The sequence below is a fragment of the Pelobates fuscus genome, chromosome 10 (assembly GCF_036172605.1).
Source record: "Pelobates fuscus isolate aPelFus1 chromosome 10, aPelFus1.pri, whole genome shotgun sequence".
Lineage (NCBI taxonomy): Eukaryota > Metazoa > Chordata > Amphibia > Anura > Pelobatidae > Pelobates > Pelobates fuscus.
The window spans coordinates 994,657-1,016,548 of NC_086326.1; the positions used below are offsets into that span (position 1 = coordinate 994,657).

At 45.3% G+C, this 21,892-nt stretch overlaps 1 protein-coding gene across 1 annotated transcript in view; it reads left to right on the forward strand.

The window, feature by feature from the left end:
* LOC134575060 (ovostatin-like) overlaps positions 1–21,518 on the forward strand; it is a 96,759-nt gene extending 75,241 nt beyond the window's left edge. Inside the window, exons 27-36 of the mRNA XM_063434196.1 lie at positions 2,744–2,821; positions 4,278–4,443; positions 4,828–5,042; positions 10,313–10,528; positions 14,121–14,245; positions 14,522–14,612; positions 18,773–18,841; positions 19,226–19,328; positions 21,252–21,305; positions 21,468–21,518. Of these exons, the coding sequence (XP_063290266.1) occupies positions 2,744–2,821; positions 4,278–4,443; positions 4,828–5,042; positions 10,313–10,528; positions 14,121–14,245; positions 14,522–14,612; positions 18,773–18,841; positions 19,226–19,328; positions 21,252–21,301 (1,113 nt within the window). The 3' untranslated portion in view covers positions 21,302–21,305; positions 21,468–21,518. The remainder of the gene's footprint in view (positions 1–2,743; positions 2,822–4,277; positions 4,444–4,827; positions 5,043–10,312; positions 10,529–14,120; positions 14,246–14,521; positions 14,613–18,772; positions 18,842–19,225; positions 19,329–21,251; positions 21,306–21,467) is intronic.
* Positions 21,519–21,892: the final 374 nt, after the last annotated feature.

Here is a 21,892-nt window from a genome sequence, read left to right on the forward strand (position 1 = left end):
CTCAAAGGGGGAGGTATTCAATAATAGTACTGAGCTATGTGTACGTAGGACTACGGAGTAAGATAGAGGGACAGGGAGACTTGGTTCTCAAAGGGGGAGGTATTCAATAATAGTACTGAGCTGTGTGTACGTAGGACTACGGAGTAAGATAGAGGGACAGGGAGACTTGGTTCTCAAAGGGGGAGGTATTCAATAATAATACTGAGCTGTGTGTACGTAGGACTATGGAGTAACATAGAGGGACAGGGAGACTTGGTTCTCAAAGGGGGAGGTATTCAATAATAATACTGAGCTATGTATACGTAGGACTACGGAGTAAGATAGAGGGAAAGGGAGACTTGGTTCTCAAAGGGGGAGGTATTCAATAATAGTACTGAGCTATGTGTACGTAGGACTACGGAGTAAGATAGAGGGACAGGGAGACTTGGTTCTCAAAGGGGGAGGTATTCAATAATAGTACTGAGCTATGTGTACGTAGGACTACGGAGTAAGATAGAGGGACAGGGAGACTTGGTTCTCAAAGGGGGAGGTATTCAATAATAGTACTGAGCTGTGTGTACGTAGGACTACGGAGTAAGATAGAGGGACAGGGAGACTTGGTTCTCAAAGGGGGAGGTATTCAATAATAATACTGAGCTATGTATACGTAGGACTACGGAGTAAGATAGAGGGAAAGGGAGACTTGGTTCTCAAAGGGGGAGGTATTCAATAATAGTACTGAGCTGTGTGTACGTAGGACTACGGAGTAAGATAGAGGGACAGGGAGACTTGGTTCTCAAAGGGGGAGGTATTCAATAATAGTACTGAGCTGTGTGTACGTAGGACTACGGAGTAAGATAGAGGGACAGGGAGACTTGGTTCTCAAAGGGGGAGGTATTCAATAATAGTACTGAGCTGTGTGTACGTAGGACTACGGAGTAAGATAGAGGGACAGGGAGACTTGGTTCTCAAAGGGGGAGGTATTCAATAATAGTACTGAGCTGTGTGTACGTAGGACTACGGAGTAAGATAGAGGGACAGGGAGACTTGGTTCTCAAAGGGGGAGGTATTCAATAATAGTACTGAGCTGTGTGTACGTAGGACTATGGAGTAAGATAGAGGGACAGGGAGACTTGGTTCTCAAAGGGGGAGGTATTCAATAATAGTACTGAGCTAGGTGTACGTAGGACTACGGAGTAAGATAGAGGGACAGGGAGACTTGGTTCTCAAAGGGTGAGGTATTCAATAATAGTACTGAGCTATGTGTACGTAGGACTACGGAGTAAGATAGAGGGACAGGGAGACTTGGTTCTCAAAGGGGGAGGTATTCAATAATAGTACTGAGCTGTGTGTACGTAGGACTATGGAGTAAGATAGAGGGACAGGGAGACTTGGTTCTCAAAGGGGGAGGTATTCAATAATAGTACTGAGCTAGGTGTACGTAGGACTACGGAGTAAGATAGAGGGACAGGGAGACTTGGTTCTCAAAGGGTGAGGTATTCAATAATAGTACTGAGCTATGTGTACGTAGGACTACGGAGTAAGATAGAGGGACAGGGAGACTTGGCTCTCAAAGGGGGAGGTATTCAATAATAGTAGTGAGCTATGTGTACGTAGGACTACGGAGTAAGATAGAGGGACAGGGAGACTTGGTTCTTAAAGGGGGAGGTATTCAATAATAGTACTGAGCTAGGTGTACGTAGGACTACGGAGTAAGATAGAGGGACAGGGAGACTTGGTTCTCAAAGGGTGAGGTATTCAATAATAGTACTGAGCTATGTGTACGTAGGACTACGGAGTAAGATAGAGGGACAGGGAGACTTGGTTCTCAAAGGGGGAGGTATTCAATAATAGTACTGAGCTGTGTGTACGTAGGACTATGGAGTAAGATAGAGGGACAGGGAGACTTGGTTCTCAAAGGGGGAGGTATTCAATAATAGTACTGAGCTGTGTGTACGTAGGACTATGGAGTAAGATAGACGGACAGGGAGACTTGGTTCTCAAAGGGGGAGGTATTCAATAATAGTACTGAGCTATGTATACGTAGGACTACGGAGTAACATAGAGGGACAGGGAGACTTGGTTCTCAAAGGGGGAGGTATTCAATAATAGTACTGAGCTGTGTGTACGTAGGACTATGGAGTAAGATAGACGGACAGGGAGACTTGGTTCTCAAAGGGGGAGGTATTCAATAATAATACTGAGCTAGATGTACGTAGGACTACGGAGTAACATAGAGGGACAGGGAGACTTGGTTCTCAAAGGGTGAGGTATTCAATAATAGTACTGAGCTATGTGTACGTAGGACTACGGAGTAAGTTAGAGGGAAAGGGAGACTTGGTTCTCAAAGGGCGGAGGTATTCAATAATAGTACTGAGCTAGATGTACGTAGGACTACGGAGTAAGTTAAAGGGAAAGGGAGACTTGGTTCTCGAAGGGGGAGGTATTCAATAATAGTACTGAGCTATGTGTACGTAGGACTGTGGAGTAAGAGAGAGGGACAGGGTGACTTGGTTCTCAAAGGGGGAGGTATTCAATAATAGTACTGCGCTATGTATACATAGGACTACGGAGTAAGATAGACGGACAGGGAGACTTGGGTCTCAAACTGGGAGGCATTTAATAATTATTTTATATTATACTTGACATTGCACACTTTGCCATTGAAACATTTCTTTCACTAAATGTTAAATGTGTTTATGGCCTTTATTGTAGCTAAGTTTGTATGTGTATCTATTGACAACACTTACTGTATTTTACACAGGCCGTGGAAAATCCCAGTGTCCTCTTCACGGCTCATATGTCCATTACAATATCAGAGACTAATGACAGTCTGATTGGGGTAAGTGGGGGGCATATAATAAATTCATATTGTATAAAGACATTCCTCCTCATCTGGGAACAGAAATGCACTATTTCCTCCACAGCATAAAATATTATCCTGGTAGGAAAAAGGACGGAATGCCTTCCACTGCCTTAGTCGTTGATCCATCTCCACCATCTGACTCCAGGCACAATCATGGCTGTGCTTGATTCTTCAAGTTATACTCTAGACCTCTCCGAATGTTGCTAGACCTACCTAATCCCCTACACTCAAGGCCGATACTAGTCCTGACTAAGAGCTATTAACCACCCATGTGGACTGGATCATATGCTAAGACCTGAGTCATTGCTATAGATTGTATAGCGTTATAATAATAAATTGGATTATGGAGATATTCCCGTGTCCCACAGTTATTAGTTGTCTGTGAAATAATCGCCTCCTCCCCAATAAAGTATGACAAGGTATAGATTATGGCTGTTAAGAAGAAACAATTATCCCAATTTATAATCAAAACAAATCATTCTCTTCCACACTGTACTAAATGTAAAATGTATTTAAAAAGTTTAGCACAAAGCTTATTAAGCATTTAGGCCCCAGGGAGAGTGCGCAGCTTAGCGGACAGGGGCACATGTATGAGTGTGGGATGGATGAAGCATGATTGGCTATATGCTACATGTGGGAGTGTGAGATGTGAGGAAGTGGGTAGTGACAGATTAGACTGACCTCAGTGCCAAGTAGGAGCCGGGCCAGCAACAGTTTCCTGCCCACCCTGCCTCTGTGCTTTAGGCCCGGGGTATTGTCACAGTGAGGAGGGGGCATGCCCTTGCAAAATAAGGGGAGATGGTTTGCAGGTTAGATGAATAAGGGGGATAATGACCAGGTCTCCCCCTCCCCCTGACTCTTACGGTGAACCTGAAGGGGTACCAGGTTGGACGTGTCCCCACCGGGTTGAAAGCCGACCGGTGGGGAGCATTATGGTCGGGCCCCACCGAGCGAAAAGCCAGCTGGTGGGGTGCCCATAAGGAAGAGGATTTTTTAATATGTCTTTGGGAAGAGGGACTTAGATTGGCAAGGACGTTTTCGGTTACTGTATGACTATATGCAAATTATTTATGTTAATTTCTGATATTCATTATGTGCGGTTTTATACGTTAAACGAGTTATACAGTATTTAGTTGTGTTAATAACTGTTTTATCCAAGAAGTTGTGTCTGTTGTTATTTGAGATAATGTATGGTTTTATGGTTGGATGAAGGGAATACATCATCCCAATGCCCACTACGTACATACAAGCATTTTGCTGGTGGGGGCTGCACGTACAACACACTGCATGTCTTGTTAACTAGGAATACAGAATATATAATGATCCATCCATCATCGCCTGGGAACCATTTGATTGCAAACGCATTTCACATTCCACCAAAGACTCGGTGTTTTATTACTGCAAACAACAATGTACCTATTCTATCTTACAGATTGTAATGCAAGAAGGAGCGTTAAGGTGCTTACGGTCTGCCATCAATGAGAATTCAAACGGACTGTATACTCAATCACTCATACTACGAGCAATGACACTAGCCCAGGACTGGGAAAACCGAGATATCCTGCTTGAACAAATTAAAGGGAAAGCCATATCAGAGGGTATGAATTCGAATTCTCTCGATCATCTCCTTATCTTCTGATATAAGTCTAGAGATGAGAAAAGACAGGTCCTGTAAAAACATTTCTAAAACGTTATCCACACACAATCTGTAAACTGCTGCTACGAAATGCTACAACTGGAGCCATATTAACTGCGCTCTCTCACTGTTACCGACCTAACTAATTACATAAAGACGGCACAGTACTGTGCATAGAAACAGGGTTTCTCTTGTCTGTGCACATTTGTCAGGAAATATATTGATAAAAGCTGAATAACATGACCCACAGACGCAGGACTGCCAAGGATTTCATGTAATGAATTATTAAAGCATGCTATCATTATTTATTTATCTTGGCCAACTAATGCTCTTTCCTGCCCTTCAGATGGCACATTGCACTGGGAACTTGATGACATTAGCATTGTCCGTTCTTTCTACTATTGTCGATACTACCCATCTGAGCTGGAGATAGCAGCAAATATCCTCCTCAGCATCCTCGATGGTCCCGTCTTTACAGATGATGATTTGATCTATTCGACTAAAATCGCACTGTGGCTCAGTCGGCAGTTTAATTCAAGAGGCGGATTCTGCTCCTCGCAGGTTAGAGAAATGGGCAAAGTAAAACACTCCTGCATTCAAGGAAACACACAAGCTCAGGCTAACCTTTTTGTTGCCGGAAGGTAGAGGAATGTTCGCTTCTCATGTTCCCATTCTTATACTATAGCCACATAGAGTTTAAACAAACAAGAAGAACAGAATCTGGTTCTGCCAAACAGAAGAATGTATTCTGCATTAAGCACAGTGTGACAAACACAGTGCAATATAATCACTAATTACAAATCCTTGTTCAGTGGATGCCAAGATTATCGCGAAATACATACCAAGGTTAGCAGGGCTAAATGTCCTGGCATACCAAGGTTAGTGGGGTTAAATGTCCTGGCATACCAAGGTTAGCGGGGTTAAATGTCCAAGCATGCCCAAGGTTAGTGGGGTTAAATGTCCTAGCATGCCCAAGGTTAGTGGGGTTAAATGTCTAGGCATGCCCAAGGTTAGCAGGGCTAAATGTCCTAGCATGCCCAAGGTTAGCGGGGTTAAATGTCCAAGCATGCCCAAGGTTAGTGGGGTTAAATGTCCTAGCATGCCCAAGGTTAGTGGGGTTAAATGTCTAGGCATGCCCAAGGTTAGCAGGGCTAAATGTCCTAGCATGCCCAAGGTTAGCGGGGCTAAATGTCCAAGCATGCCCAAGGTTAGTGGGGTTAAATTTCCTAGCATGCCCAAGGTTAGTGGGGTTAAATGTCTAGGCATGCCCAAGGTTAGCAGGGCTAAATGTCCTAGCATGCTCAAGGTTAGCGGGGCTAAATGTCCTAGCATGCCCAAGGTTAGCGGGGCTAAATGTCCTGGCATGCCCAAGGTTAGCGGGGTTAAATGTCCAAGCATGCCCAAGGTTAGTGGGGTTAAATGTCCAGGCATGCCCAAGGTTAGTGGGGTTAAATGTCCAAGCATGCCCAAGGTTAGTGGGGTTAAATGTCCAGGCATGCCCAAGGTTAGTGGGGTTAAATGTCCAGGCATGCCCAAGGTTAGTGGGGTTAAATGTCCAAGCATGCCCAAGGTTAGCGGGGTTAAATGTCCTAGCATGCCCAAGGTTAGTGGGGTTAAATGTCCAAGCATGCCCATGGTTAATGGGGTTAAATGTCCAGGCATGCCCAAGGTTAGTGGGGTTAAATGTCCTAGCATGCCCAAGGTTAGTGGGGTTAAATGTCCAAGCATGCCCAAGGTTAGTGGGGTTAAATGTCCAAGCATGCCCAAGGTTAGTGGGGTTAAATGTCCTAGCATGCCCAAGGTTAGTGGGGTTAAATGTCCTAGCATGCCCAAGGTTAGTGGGGTTAAATGTCCAAGCATGCCCAAGGTTAGTGGGGTTAAATGTCCAGGCATGCCCAAGGTTAGTGGGGTTAAATGTCCTAGCATGCCCAAGGTTAGTGGGGTTAAATGTCCAAGCATGCCCAAGGTTAGTGGGGTTAAATGTCCAGGCATGCCCAAGGTTAGTGGGGTTAAATGTCCAGGCATGCCCAAGGTTAGTGGGGTTAAATGTCCTAGCATGCCCAAGGTTAGTGGGGTTAAATGTCCAGGCATGCCCAAGGTTAGTGGGGTTAAATGTCCTAGCATGCCCAAGGTTAGTGGGGTTAAATGTCCAAGCATGCCCAAGGTTAGTGGGGTTAAATGTCCAAGCATGCCCAAGGTTAGTGGGGTTAAATGTCCAAGCATGCCCAAGGTTAGTGGGGTTAAATGTCCAAGCATGCCCAAGGTTAGTGGGGTTAAATGTCCTAGCATGCCCAAGGTTAGTGGGGTTAAATGTCCAAGCATGCCCAAGGTTAGTGGGGTTAAATGTCCAGGCATGTCCAAGGTTAGTGGGGTTAAATGTCCAAGCATGCCCAAGGTTAGCGGGGTTAAATGTTCTAGCATGCCCAAGGTTAGTGGGGTTAAATGTCCAAGCATGCCCATGGTTAATGGGGTTAAATGTCCAGGCATGCCCAAGGTTAGTGGGGTTAAATGTCCAAGCATGCCCAAGGTTAGTGGGGTTAAATGTCCTAGCACGCCCAAGGTTAGTGGGGTTAAATGTCCAAGCATGCCCAAGGTTAGTGGGGTTAAATGTCCAGGCATGCCCAAGGTTAGTGGGGTTAAATGTCCTAGCATGCCCAAGGTTAGTGGGGTTAAATGTCCAAGCATGCCCAAGGTTAGTGGGGTTAAATGTCCAGGCATGCCCAAGGTTAGTGGGGTTAAATGTCCAGGCATGCCCAAGGTTAGTGGGGTTAAATGTCCTAGCATGCCCAAGGTTAGTGGGGTTAAATGTCCAAGCATGCCCAAGGTTAGTGGGGTTAAATGTCCAAGCATGCCCAAGGTTAGTGGGGTTAAATGTCCAGGCATGCCCAAGGTTAGTGGGGTTAAATGTCCAAGCATGCCCAAGGTTAGTGGGGTTAAATGTCCAGGCATGCCCAAGGTTAGTGGGGTTAAATGTCCAGGCATGCCCAAGGTTAGTGGGGTTAAATGTCCAAGCATGCCCAAGGTTAGTGGGGTTAAATGTCCAGGCATGCCCAAGGTTAGTGGGGTTAAATGTCCAAGCATGCCCAAGGTTAGTGGGGTTAAATGTCCTAGCATGCCCAAGGTTAGTGGGGTTAAATGTCCAAGCATGCCCAAGGTTAGTGGGGTTAAATGTCCTGGCATGCCCAAGGTTAGTGGGGTTAAATGTCCAGGCATGCCCAAGGTTAGTGGGGTTAAATGTCCTAGCATGCCCAAGGTTAGTGGGGTTAAATGTCCAAGCATGCCCAAGGTTAGTGGGGTTAAATGTCCTAGCATGCCCAAGGTTAGTGGGGTTAAATGTCCAAGCATGCCCAAGGTTAGTGGGGTTAAATGTCCTAGCATGCCCAAGGTTAGTGGGGTTAAATGTCCAAGCATGCCCAAGGTTAGTGGGGTTAAATGTCCTAGCATGCCCAAGGTTAGTGGGGTTAAATGTCCAAGCATGCCCAAGGTTAGTGGGGTTAAATGTCCAGGCATGCCCAAGGTTAGTGGGGTTAAATGTCCAAGCATGCCCAAGGTTAGTGGGGTTAAATGTCCTAGCATGCCCAAGGTTAGTGGGGTTAAATGTCCAAGCATGCCCAAGGTTAGTGGGGTTAAATGTCCTGGCATGCCCAAGGTTAGTGGGGTTAAATGTCCAGGCATGCCCAAGGTTAGTGGGGTTAAATGTCCTGGCATGCCCAAGGTTAGTGGGGTTAAATGTCCAAGCATGCCCTAGGTTAGTGGGGTTAAATGTCCAAGCATGCCCAAGGTTAGCGGGGTTAAATGTCCAGGCATGCCCAAGGTTAGTGGGGTTAAATGTCCAAGCATGCCCAAGGTTAGTGGGGTTAAATGTCCAAGCATGCCCAAGGTTAGTGGGGTTAAATGTCCTAGCATGCCCAAGGTTAGTGGGGTTAAATGTCCAAGCATGCCCAAGGTTAGTGGGGTTAAATGTCCAGGCATGTCCAAGGTTAGTGGGGTTAAATGTCCAAGCATGCCCAAGGTTAGCGGGGTTAAATGTCCTAGCATGCCCAAGGTTAGTGGGGTTAAATGTCCAAGCATGCCCATGGTTAATGGGGTTAAATGTCCAGGCATGCCCAAGGTTAGTGGGGTTAAATGTCCAAGCATGCCCAAGGTTAGTGGGGTTAAATGTCCTAGCACGCCCAAGGTTAGTGGGGTTAAATGTCCAAGCATGCCCAAGGTTAGTGGGGTTAAATGTCCAGGCATGCCCAAGGTTAATGGGGTTAAATGTCCTAGCATGCCCAAGGTTAGTGGGGTTAAATGTCCAAGCATGCCCAAGGTTAGTGGGGTTAAATGTCCAGGCATTCCCAAGGTTAGTGGGGTTAAATGTCCAGGCATGCCCAAGGTTAGTGGGGTTAAATGTCCTAGCATGCCCAAGGTTAGTGGGGTTAAATGTCCAAGCATGCCCAAGGTTAGTGGGGTTAAATGTCCAAGCATGCCCAAGGTTAGTGGGGTTAAATGTCCAGGCATGCCCAAGGTTAGTGGGGTTAAATGTCCAAGCATGCCCAAGGTTAGTGGGGTTAAATGTCCAGGCATGCCCAAGGTTAGTGGGGTTAAATGTCCAGGCATGCCCAAGGTTAGTGGGGTTAAATGTCCAAGCATGCCCAAGGTTAGTGGGGTTAAATGTCCAGGCATGCCCAAGGTTAGTGGGGTTAAATGTCCAAGCATGCCCAAGGTTAGTGGGGTTAAATGTCCTAGCATGCCCAAGGTTAGTGGGGTTAAATGTCCAAGCATGCCCAAGGTTAGTGGGGTTAAATGTCCTGGCATGCCCAAGGTTAGTGGGGTTAAATGTCCAGGCATGCCCAAGGTTAGTGGGGTTAAATGTCCTAGCATGCCCAAGGTTAGTGGGGTTAAATGTCCAAGCATGCCCAAGGTTAGTGGGGTTAAATGTCCTAGCATGCCCAAGGTTAGTGGGGTTAAATGTCCAAGCATGCCCAAGGTTAGTGGGGTTAAATGTCCTAGCATGCCCAAGGTTAGTGGGGTTAAATGTCCAAGCATGCCCAAGGTTAGTGGGGTTAAATGTCCTAGCATGCCCAAGGTTAGTGGGGTTAAATGTCCAAGCATGCCCAAGGTTAGTGGGGTTAAATGTCCAGGCATGCCCAAGGTTAGTGGGGTTAAATGTCCAAGCATGCCCAAGGTTAGTGGGGTTAAATGTCCTAGCATGCCCAAGGTTAGTGGGGTTAAATGTCCAAGCATGCCCAAGGTTAGTGGGGTTAAATGTCCTGGCATGCCAAAGGTTAGTGGGGTTAAATGTCCAAGCATGCCCAAGGTTAGTGGGGTTAAATGTCCTGGCATGCCCAAGGTTAGTGGGGTTAAATGTCCAAGCATGCCCTAGGTTAGTGGGGTTAAATGTCCAAGCATGCCCAAGGTTAGCGGGGTTAAATGTCCAGGCATGCCCAAGGTTAGTGGGGTTAAATGTCCAAGCATGCCCAAGGTTAGTGGGGTTAAATGTCCTGGCATTCCCAAGGTTAGCAGGACTTACACTCCCAGGACAGCTGCTGCTGCTATTTTACGTTGCCCCTCTTTCCACAATGATGTAGTGGGAGAGCAGCTGGAGTTAAAGAATGGCACCAGCTGCAGACAACTCCTAGCAATCCCAGAGAGAGAGAGAGAGAGAGAGAGACTTATCAATAGACAGACAGACAGAGAGATGTTTAGATAGACAAACAATCTAATGACTGGATTGTCCCTCCTTAGGACAGCATTATTTTCTGAGCAAAGTCATTAAGCTCAGTGTGTGTTCATGCATTGACCGCATGACAAAGACCTATCTCTGTAACCATTTATTCTCACTTTTTCAGGACACGGTGGTCGTATTACAAGCTTTGTCTCTATTTGCTACAAAAATATTTCAGCCAAATTCCCACCATGATATCACAGTAAATGATGGCAGTGAAGACATCATAGCGGTGACCTTAAACCAAGACAACCGGCTCCTGGTACAGACACACCCCCTTCCTCATATCCCAGGGAACTACAACACCCAAGTCACTGGGCTGGGCTGCTGCCTGATACAGGTAACAAGGGAACACATTCTGGGGTAACAATGTCACTTTGCACCTACGGGGACTTAGAGTCTGAAATACATGTGGCCAGGATGGACATGACAATAAGATGTATAATAATCATTTAGTGACATCCACTGACTGTACACAGAATCCGTTCACATTTTTAGCATTCGTGGCTCTGTGCTTGATAAATAATAAATTGGTAATATCAAAGTTTATAACAAAAAAAAAATATTCACGTAACTTTCCAGTATGTCGTGGGGTCTTGATGTTATTTAAAAAAAAAAAAAGGCAGATGTGGTTCCTATATTCAAAAAAGATTCAAAATCCTTGCCTGGAAAATAAAGACCTGTGAGCTTAACTTCTGTGCCTGAAAAAGGTATTTGAAGCAAGGATTTCTGCCGCCCTAGGCAAAGATCCATTTTGCCGGCCCCTCATGCCACTCACTCACTGACAGACACACAGACACACACTCACTGACTGACACTCACTAACAGACACACACAGACATACACTAACTGACATACATACATACACTCACTGACAGACACACACACAGGCAGGGCCGGCCTTAGGCATTTGGGCGCCATGTGCGAAAAATCTTCACAGCGCCCCCCCTTCCCGTCCCCCCCTCCCCACTCCTTCCCCCTTCCCACACACCCTGTCACACACACACACACAGGCAGACAGCCATACACACACACACACACACACAAACACACTCAGGCAGTCATACACAGACAGCCACACACAAACACACACACACAGACATGGAGTGTGACGGCAGATAAGAACCATTCGGCCCATCTAGTCTGCCCAGACAGTCACACACACACACACACACACAGGCAGACAGTCACACACACAAACATACACAGGCAGACAGCCACACACACAGGCTGGCAGTCACACACAGACAGCCACACACAAACACACAGGCAGACAGCCAAACACACAGAGGCAAACAGCCACACACACACAGTCACACACACAGACAAACAGTCAAACACACACTGGCAGACAGTCACACACACACAGACAGACAGACACACACACACGCAGACCGTCATGCACACACATACACACACACATATGCAAACAGTCACACACACACAGGCAGACAGCCACACACACACAGTCAAACACACACACACTCACTAACAGACAAACACACTCACAGAAACACACACTAACAGACACACACACTAACAGACACACACACTAACAGACACACACACTAACAGACACAGACACACACTAACAGACACACACACACTCACCCACATTAACACATTTTTTTTAAATTTCTTTAAACACCCCCCCACCCCCCCAGCCTCCTTACCTTTGGGAATGCTGGGGGGGGGGTGTCTCTTCCTCCCTGGTGGTCCAGTGGCTGCTGGGCGAGCGGCACTGGCTGGCGGGCGGCTGGCGAGGGAGCACTTCCTCTGAGCTGTCTGCTCAGCTCCCTCGCGCGCCATATTCCGGCTCCCAGCCTCACTCTGCCAGGGAGCTGAGCAGACAGCTCAGAGGAAGTGCTCCCTCGCCAGCCGCCAGCCAGCGCCGCCCGACAGCCCAGCATGACTGTTAGCCGCAAGGCTAACAAGACATTTGCCTTGGGCATTTGGGGGCGGCTTTTTTTTGCCGCCCCCTGGAAAATGCCGCCCAAGGCAAATGCCTTGTTTGCCTTGCGGCTAAAATGTCCCTGCTGTGTGAGCTATGCGGCCGCAGGGCGCCCCCTGCTCCATGGCGCCCTGTGCGGCTGCACAGCTCGCACACCCCTAAGGCCGGCCCTGCACACAGGCAGACACTCAATGACATACACAGAAACTCACTGACAGGCGCACACAGACAGACACTCACTGACAGACACACACACAGGCAGACACTCACTGCCATACACAGAAACTCACTGACAGACGCACACAGACAGACACTCACTGACATACACAGAAACTCACTGACAGGCGCACACAGACAGACACTCACTGACAGACACACACACAGGCAGACACTCACTGCCATACACAGAAACTCACTGACAGGCGCACACAGACACTCACTGACATACACAGAAACTCACTGACAGGCGCACACAGACAGACACTGTGGCAAAAGTAACCTCGCTACTTGTACTTGGAGAGGCCTGCTTGCCAGCCTCTTGCCCCAGGATTATGGCCCCTGCAAAAAGACATGTGACTTCCATGGAAAAAACAAACCACTGAACCGATCGGGTGATTTTTGAATAAGTTGGTCACCCAGATCAGGGCTATCCGAGGATGTGACTGTTGTGGGGTTTCCATGGATCTTGGGGGTACTTTTGGGGTGTTTGTAAATTGTGTGTTTTTCTGTACCTGGAGATAATGAATTATCTCTGAGTTACAGAGGAGGAGAATGTATTGCTTATCTGTGCCTCTTCCCCTCTCCCTTTCCAGTCCCATTGTTCTCCAGCAGGGCATTGTCCCAGGGACACTACCAGACCAGTTTAAACTGGCTGCTTTGCTTCACCCTTCCTTGTACTATAGTAATCTATGTAACCTATCGTATGTAAATTAGGCTGTTGGGGGTTTAAATGTTTGGATAGATATAGATAGATAGATATATACATACATACTGACATACACACACAGACATATATACATACTGACATACACACACAGACATATATACATACTGACATACACACAGACATACAGGTAGATACACACAGACATACAGGTAGATACATACACACATACATACTGACATACACACAGACATACACACTGATAGATACATACACAGACATATATACATACTGACATTCATACTGACATACACACACAGACATATATACATACTGACATACACACAGACATACAGGTAGATACACACAGACATACAGGTAGATACATACACACATACATACTGACATACACACAGACATACACACACACACACAGACATACTGACATACACACAGACATACACACTGATAGATACATACACAGACATATATACATACTGACATTCATACTGACATACACACACAGACATATATACATAATGACATCCCCCAGGTGGGGGACAAGGGGCGAGTGATTACAGCTCCTTTCAGAGGGGGTAGGATGGTCCCTGACACAGGGACCGAAGACAGGGTGTGCAGGCTGGTTCAGTATATGAATGCTGGCCCCTGGTGGCCTTCGGATATACGAACAGGCGGCCACCCAGGGGCAGCACGCACTGCTAGTTACCTTGCGGTCTGCGGTTTTCACACCTCGTTAGCGGAGGTAACGGAATGGAATGGTAAATGGAATAGCAGTGTTGTCCGGCGCACAGTGCTCCATGCGCCGGAGCGCCACCACATGGCTGAAAAGTAAAATACACCGTCCATTGCAAAATACAAGGGTAAACACATATTTAACAAGGGAAATCGTCACAGTATACATTGGGGACACAAAATATAAAACACCTGAATACTCAGTGGGCATGGCACTTAGTGGCGGTTTCCCGCCACAGGGAGTATATAATTAATTTCAAGCAGCATTTTAACCATTGAAAACTTTTATTTAGCTCACTGCCGGTTACACTGTCCTCCAGTCTAATCTGTCACTTGTATCCATAGGCCACAACTGAATACAACATCGTTGTTCCAGAAACCGGCTCTGCTTTCGATGTGTCTGCCGTTACAACAAGTCCACAATGCACTAACGGAGCAGCAGATATCATTGCAGTCAATATTACCATGAGGTACTGGGCTTCATCTATTTACATTTAAAAAAAGAGATGTTAAACCCCATTTTACTCCAATGTTCTGACTCCGTAAGAAGGATTGGGCTGTGAGTGTACATTGACAGTGTTCACTCACAGCATTCCCAATGCTGGCTTAATCAGCCCTCTCTTAATGTTACACTATGTTTTCTCTTTCAGTTACAACGGTCCTTATAATGATTCTGGCATGGTAGTTATAGACTTCCGATGCTTTTCAGGCCCTCTCTTAATGTTACACTATGTTTTCTCTTTCAGTTACAACGGTCCTTATAATGATTCCGGCATGGTAGTTATAGACTTCCGATGCTTTTCAGGATACACAGACGATTACACATCCCTTTATGAGGTAATTTATTGACTACGATATCTGGGAGTTAATTCACAATTCTCTCTGACGGATTATTCTCTAACGGATTATTCTCTAACAGTACAAAAGCAGACACTGGAACCATGTTTGGCTAGAATATGGGGTGTTATTAACCTGTGAAACAGGCGACACAATGTGTCCCCGCTGTGCATAATACCAATATTATTCCATCTGTATATTTATTCATAGTTTTACTATCATTGTTTGTAAATGAAATACTGTCATAGCCATATTGTCCTCATATATATCCTAAACCTCTATTCCTCTTAGCCCACCATATATAGAGTGTGATACCTCATATTCATCCCAATCCAAGACCCTTCATATGCACACATACCAATCCTTCTTAATGTCTCAGACCCCATATATGTCACAGACACTGGCGTACATATAGCGGTCGCAGGGGCCGCCCTGCGACCCGGGTATGTACACCAGTGTGGCCACGGCCGCATTTTGCCAGCCTCTTCTCCTGGGGGGCCCAGGAGCTGGCCACCTCAGGGCCCCCCAAGGCTGGCAGTGGCGTCAATCGGCGGGCCGACGCGCAAGGGAGCATTCTCCCCTAAACTCTCTCTGCCCAGCTCCCTCACGCGCACCACAGTGATGCCGGAGCCGGAATATGGCGTCACTCCGGCTCCAGCATCAATAGGCGGCGCGCGAGGGAGCTGAACAGGAGGGTCAGTGCTCCCTCTCCGCCTGCAATGACCGGCCGCTTAGCAGCCCCACTGGACCCCAGGGAAAGCTGGAATACCCTCAGCATTCCCAAAGGTAGGGAGACTGGGGGAAAAAAAAATGTGAGTGTGTTAGTGTGTGTCTGTTACTGAGTGTGTTGGTTGTGTTTTAGGTTGTATGTGTCTGTTAGTATGTGTCTGTTATTGAGTCTGTTTGGTGTCTGTTAACATAGAAACATAGAATGTGACGGCAGATAAGAACATTCGGCCCATCTAGTCTGCCCAATTTTCTAAATACTTTCATTAGTCTCTGGCCTTATCTTATAGTTAGGATAGCCTTATGCCTATCCCACGCATGCCTAAACTCCTTTACTGTGTTAATCTCTACCACTTCAGCTGGAAGGCTATTCCATGCATCCACTACCCTCTCAGTAAAGTAAAACTTCCTGATATTATTTTTAAACCTTTGTCCCTCTAATTTAAGACTATGTCCTCTTGTTATGGTAGTTTTTCTTCTTTTAAATATAGTCTCCTCCTTTACTGTGTTGATTCCCTTTATGTATTTAGTAAGTGTGTGTTTGTCAGTGACAGTGTATGTTTTGTAAGTGAGTGTGTATGTGTCTGTCTGTCACTGAGTGTGTGTCTGTTAGTAAATGTGTGTGTCTGTTAGCTACTGTGTATGTGTGTATGTTAGTGAGTGTATATATGTTTGTCAGTGAGTGTGTATGTGGGTCTGTCACTATGAGTGTGTGTCTGCATGTATGTGTATCTCTGTCTGTGCCAGTATGTGGGTCTGTATGTATATATCTTGGTCTGCATGGGTATCTGTTTGTCTGTATGTGTATCTGAATGTTTGTTATTAAAGGACCACAAACTCGTTTTCCTGGTACTATATAGTCCTTTGGTCCCCCCATCCGCTAGGCTGAAGGGGTTAAAACCTCTTCAGCACTTACCTTTTTCCAACGCCGAGCTCCCTTGTTGCTGGGGATCTCTCCGCCACGATCTGCCTCTCAGCTCCGAATACGCATGCACGGCAAGAGTAGCGCGCGCATTCAAACCGCCCATAGGAAATGTAACGGATCACCTGGCATCCGACTGGGCACCTCCATTGATGGATGCTTCCTAGCTGACTCCGAGGGCTATAAGCACTGCACCGGACACCACAACCACCGCAGACTACACAACCGCCATAGCTTCACTGGAGTCTCGCCATCTTCCTTCCACCCTGGATCAACCTCTGACATCCAGGACCGTGTGGGGAAGACCTCTCCTCCAGGAGAGTGTAACAGGAACAGCTCTTAAAAGAGCTAAGTGATTAGAGCTCAGGGGAGTATACAAAGTATAGCAATCCCCAGTGTGAATATAGCAGAGTCCTACAAACACGAGACGAGGCTACGTATTGAGGGTTAAGCAGATCTGAAGGTTTAATGGTACAGTTGCTTCTTTTATACAGTATTTCCCCACAAAGTTACCGCCCACGTGGACCTTGTGGGTCACAGGAGATGAAATGCACAATCCAATAAAAAGTATTTTCATTTGAACACGCCCAGTTACTGCACCCAACCCCTCCCCTCTGCCTGTGATACAATGAACGTATACAATGGACTAACTCAATTACCACAGGCAAAAAACACACATTTTTACCCAAAACACAGAAAACACCCCAAAACACCACATATCCCCAATTATACATCACTGGATAGCCCTGATCTGGGTGAACAACATATCCAAAAATCACCCAGATCAGAGCAGGGGTTCAAACGTTTTCTGGAAGTCTCTTTTGACCAACCGCAAGCATACCCAAAGCATACCCATTACGCAAGCATACCCATTTCATACCCAAAATAGTTCCACAGATTTAGGCTGTGCGGCTGGTCTATTTCCAATACTGAGTTCCATTCGAATGCACGAACAGGGGCCCTTCGTGAAAATACCCAATGTTAAAGTGGCGTTCCAATTATCGAACGCCATTCGACTCCCATCGAAACGTCGAAGTTCCATAGAAGGTAAAGTTCAGCGGTGTTCGTGCCGTCGCATGTCCATGAACTCGACGGCAAAACACTGCTGGCCACGTTCGGTTAAACAAGATGGCCGCCTCCACGTTTTCGACTATACGAATGGTGGCCACTTTGACTACTTTTCTGAAGTTCCATTTCAAAGGTGCAGAACTGTTCCAGTACAATTTAAAGGGGCAGAAACAGTGCTCCAAAATCCAATAGACACAAATAGAGTTTTTAAATGGCCATACACCCCAGGGGCCATAGTCACAAGGCAAGAGGTTGGCAAGTAGGCCCCTCCAAAAGCCAGTGGCGAAGTTGTCTTCGTCACAGGAAAGCATTACTCAATGCTTCCCTATGGACGTCCAGAGTCTTCTCACTGTGATTTTCACAGTGAGAATCGCGGAAGCGCCTCAAGTGGCTGTCAGTGAGACAGCTACTAGAGGCTGGATTAACCCTCAGTGAAACATAGCAGTTTCTCTAAAACTGCTATGTTTTCAGCTGCAGGAATAAAACTAGAGGGACCTAGCACCCAGACCACTTCATTGAGCTGAAGTAATCTGGGTGCCTATAGTGGTCCTTTAAGTATATGTGTATCTGCATGCACTGGTGTACATACCGCAGTCACAGGGGTCACATCCCTGTGACCCCTGCAACCAGGTGCCTGCTGCCATGTGTTGCGGCCCCAGCCCACACAGTCTAAGCGTGGGGGGAGCATGGATCAGTTTTCGCACCGGGGCCCCATGGATCATGTGTGCGTCACTGGTCAAAGACTCCCGACACGTCGTAGAGATCTCAGGATACCAAGCCAAGACCCTTCATATGCAGACATACCAATCCCTCATAATCTCTCAGACCCCTTACATGTCACAGACTCCCGACACGTCATATATATCTCAGGTGCTTTTAAACCATCTTACATCATAACAGAAATATATACATACATAAGGTGGAGCTGATATAAATCTGTGAAAATAAAACAGAACAATGGTGCAATATTGCCAGTACAGTTATATAAAGGTAATGAGATTTGGGGTGTCACTCACAAGTAAAGAGCCATTAACTTCATATGGCTCTGATGGAAAGCGTAGTAGGACGCTTAAAGGAGGTACAACTCCTATTGCTCCCGGTCTGTGCTGTATACCTCTGGTAACCTGGACACAGGATGCTGGAGATGTGGCTTCTAAAATATGCTTTATTCAAGTAAATCAATAAAATTAAATTGTATAAAAGTCTTTGGTGGCATGTGGACACTATGGTCCCAAAGTGTGCAGAATGGTCCAAAACGCGTTTCACCCCTGTAATGGGGCTTCCTCAGTTGGTTTCAATCACTTGCTATGTCTGCTCCATTTTAATTATGCTGATTTTCCACCTCCTTTTTTGCTAATCACTTTAAATTGTGCACTCTGTTTGCACTTTGATCATAACAGCAAGGTGTCTGTACGAAGTGACAGGATTTCCTTTCTCATTGCAGTTGGAGTCTGACAGAACTATCTCTAAAGTTGAGAGATCGGATGGGCACATATATATATATATAATTTCTGTAAGTGAAAATATTTCTAACATATTGCCTACTTAGTTGTTATACTACACCATGACTGTCCACTCTGAAGCCCACAGACACAATGCCATCTTTGAAACATCTGCTGGTAAACCTCTGGAGATTCTTTAAATAACATTCTACTAATGTTGTCTGGCCCCACCATCTTTACTAGTGGATTGGAAGGAAAAATATAGCATTTCGATATAAAAAATAAAATGCACAGATGCACAGCTGGCCTAATGGTGTCCTGCCACATTTAGAACATTGTCTAAAGTTGTTATTTTTTGCTTGTTTTTAAAGTAATCTCCAGAGTAATACATCCCATTTTCCTTCATTGCTTTCTATCAGCTGTGTGTAAGAGCTTTGTTTGTCTTTGTTGCCCAGGTGTCGTCCAAGAAGGTGAACATCTCCTTTAAAATGTTAATGGGCCAGCGGGTGCTGAAAGTCCAAAATGGCTCAATCTATGTTTTTTCTTATTACAGACCAGGTAATGGAGAAAGAAATGGTTCTCATTGTTCCACACCGAAATGGAACATCTATTAGACATGTTAACAGTTTGAAAACAGCAACTTAACGTGAAAAAATGATTCTTTTTTACAATATTTAGTATGAATTTATTTAAAAATGATTCATTGTAGCAATTAGAGGGAGAATTTTGCCATTGTCCTTAATTAAAATAGTTAGAATAATGTCCTTGCAGTGAATATCAGCCAGTGACTAGTTTCACATTTCTAAACAGACACCATGAAGCAATGAGCTTAATTTGCCACCATTGGTTGTAGTTATAGAAGGTACCTATCCCATGCCTCCCAACATTTCAAATGGGCAACGAGGGGCACTTTAATTTCAGGAGTGTAATTTCAGAAATGTAATTTAGAAGAACAATGTGTCTTATTTACGCAGACTGATTTCTAAACACATTTATTGTAGTTTAAAGACACATTACTGGGAGTATTATTACTGTGGAGCTCTGTTATACACTCAGACACATTACTGGGAGTATTATTGCTGTGGAGCTCTGTTATACACTCAGACACATTACTGGGAGTATTATTACTGTGGAGCTCTGTTATACACTCAGGCACATTACTGGGAGTATTATTGCTGTGGAGCTCTGTTATACACTCAGACACATTACTGGGAGTATTATTGCTGTGGAGCTCTGTTATACACTCAGACACATTACTGGGAGTATTATTGCTGTGGAGCTCTGTTATACACTCAGACACATTACTGGGAGTATTATTGCTGTGGAGCTCTGTTATACACTCAGACACATTACTGGGAGTATTATTGCTGTGGAGCTCTGTTATACACTCAGACACATTACTGGGAGTATTATTGCTGTGGGGCTCAGTTATACACTCAGACACATTACTGGGAGTATTATTGCTGTGGAGCTCTGTTATACACTCAGACACATTACTGGGAGTATTATTACTGTGGAGCTCTGTTATACACTCAGACACATTACTGGGAGTATTATTGCTGTGGAGCTCTGTTATACACTCAGACACATTACTGGGAGTATTATTGCTGTGGAGCTCTGTTATACACTCAGACACATTACTGGGAGTATTATTGCTGTGGAGCTCTGTTATACATTCAGACACATTACTGGGAGTATTATTGCTGTGGAGCTCTGTTATACACTCAGACACATTACTGGGAGTATTATTGCTGTGGAGCTCTGTTATACAGTCAGACACATTACTGGGAGTATTATTACTGTGGAGCTCTGTTATACACCCAGACACATTACTGGGAGTATTATTGCTGTGGAGCTCTGTTATACACTCAGCCACATTACTGGGAGTATTATTACTGCGGAGCTCTGTTATGCACTCAGACACATTACTGGGAGTATTACTACTGTGGAGCTCTGTTATACACTCAGACACATTACTGGGAGTATTATTGCTGTGGAGCTCTGTTATACACTCAGACACATTACTGGGAGTATTATTGCTGTGGAGCTCTGTTATACACTCAGACACATTACTGGGAGTATTATTACTGTGGAGCTCTGTTATACACTCAGACACATTACTGGGAGTATTATTACTGTGGGGCTCTCTTATACACTCAGACACATTACTGGGAGTATTACTACTGTGGAGCTCCTAAAAAAGAGGGGCTTTAGAAGCCAAAAGAGGTACAGATGAAATTGGTCCTAAAATAGAGACTGTTCCTCAGGGACACTTGGGAGGTATGCTGTCATTTGCCATGAATTGGGGTTGCGAACATTCTGCATTGCCGGCTTCCCATACCCAAATAAAAGATATACTCTATTGCCACATCCACTTGCCTTGACCAGAAATAGCAGATGCCAGCACAGTTATCTACCCAGACCCACCATTTTTGGTTTCCTCACCCTATATTGATCCGTCTCCTGTCTTTCTTCTAACAGATCAGAATGGGTACTCTCAGTACAGCCATCCCTGCAGTGATACTGTGTAAAAAGGTAAGTCATTTTCTCGGCTCTTCATCTTCCAGACTGGCAAACGTAGGACACACTGGACTTACAGCGAAACATTTTACATATTGTTCTGCATGTGTATAGATCGTGTGCGCAGTGTGTCTGTGTTTGTATCGTGCTCATAATGTCTTTCTTTTTTAATCACAGGCATATTGAAAGCCACACGAGGAGATGAAGATGTTGCCATTCATGTCGGAGCAGTTCTAATGGAATTTGTCAAATTAAGAATTGCAATAAAAAGGAAACATTTAAAAAAAAATGGTTTTATGTCTCATAATCCTACAGGATGAAATACACATACTGACACAAATTAATATCGATTTACTCTACATTAGGGCAACTTCAAGTCCTAGGCTACTAGCCAGACCTGAATAGTTACTTGCCACTGCAACCCTGGAGGATCCATGGCACACTCACTAGCGGTGAATTTCTACTCAAAAGGGCTAAATTTTCACCTGCCAATGGCTAGTAGAAATTTTGATCACTGTTTAACATGATTATCAATAATTGCAATTTGTATAGTGATGATGTTTTAGAATTTTCAAGATAGTTTAACTACACATTACTGTGCG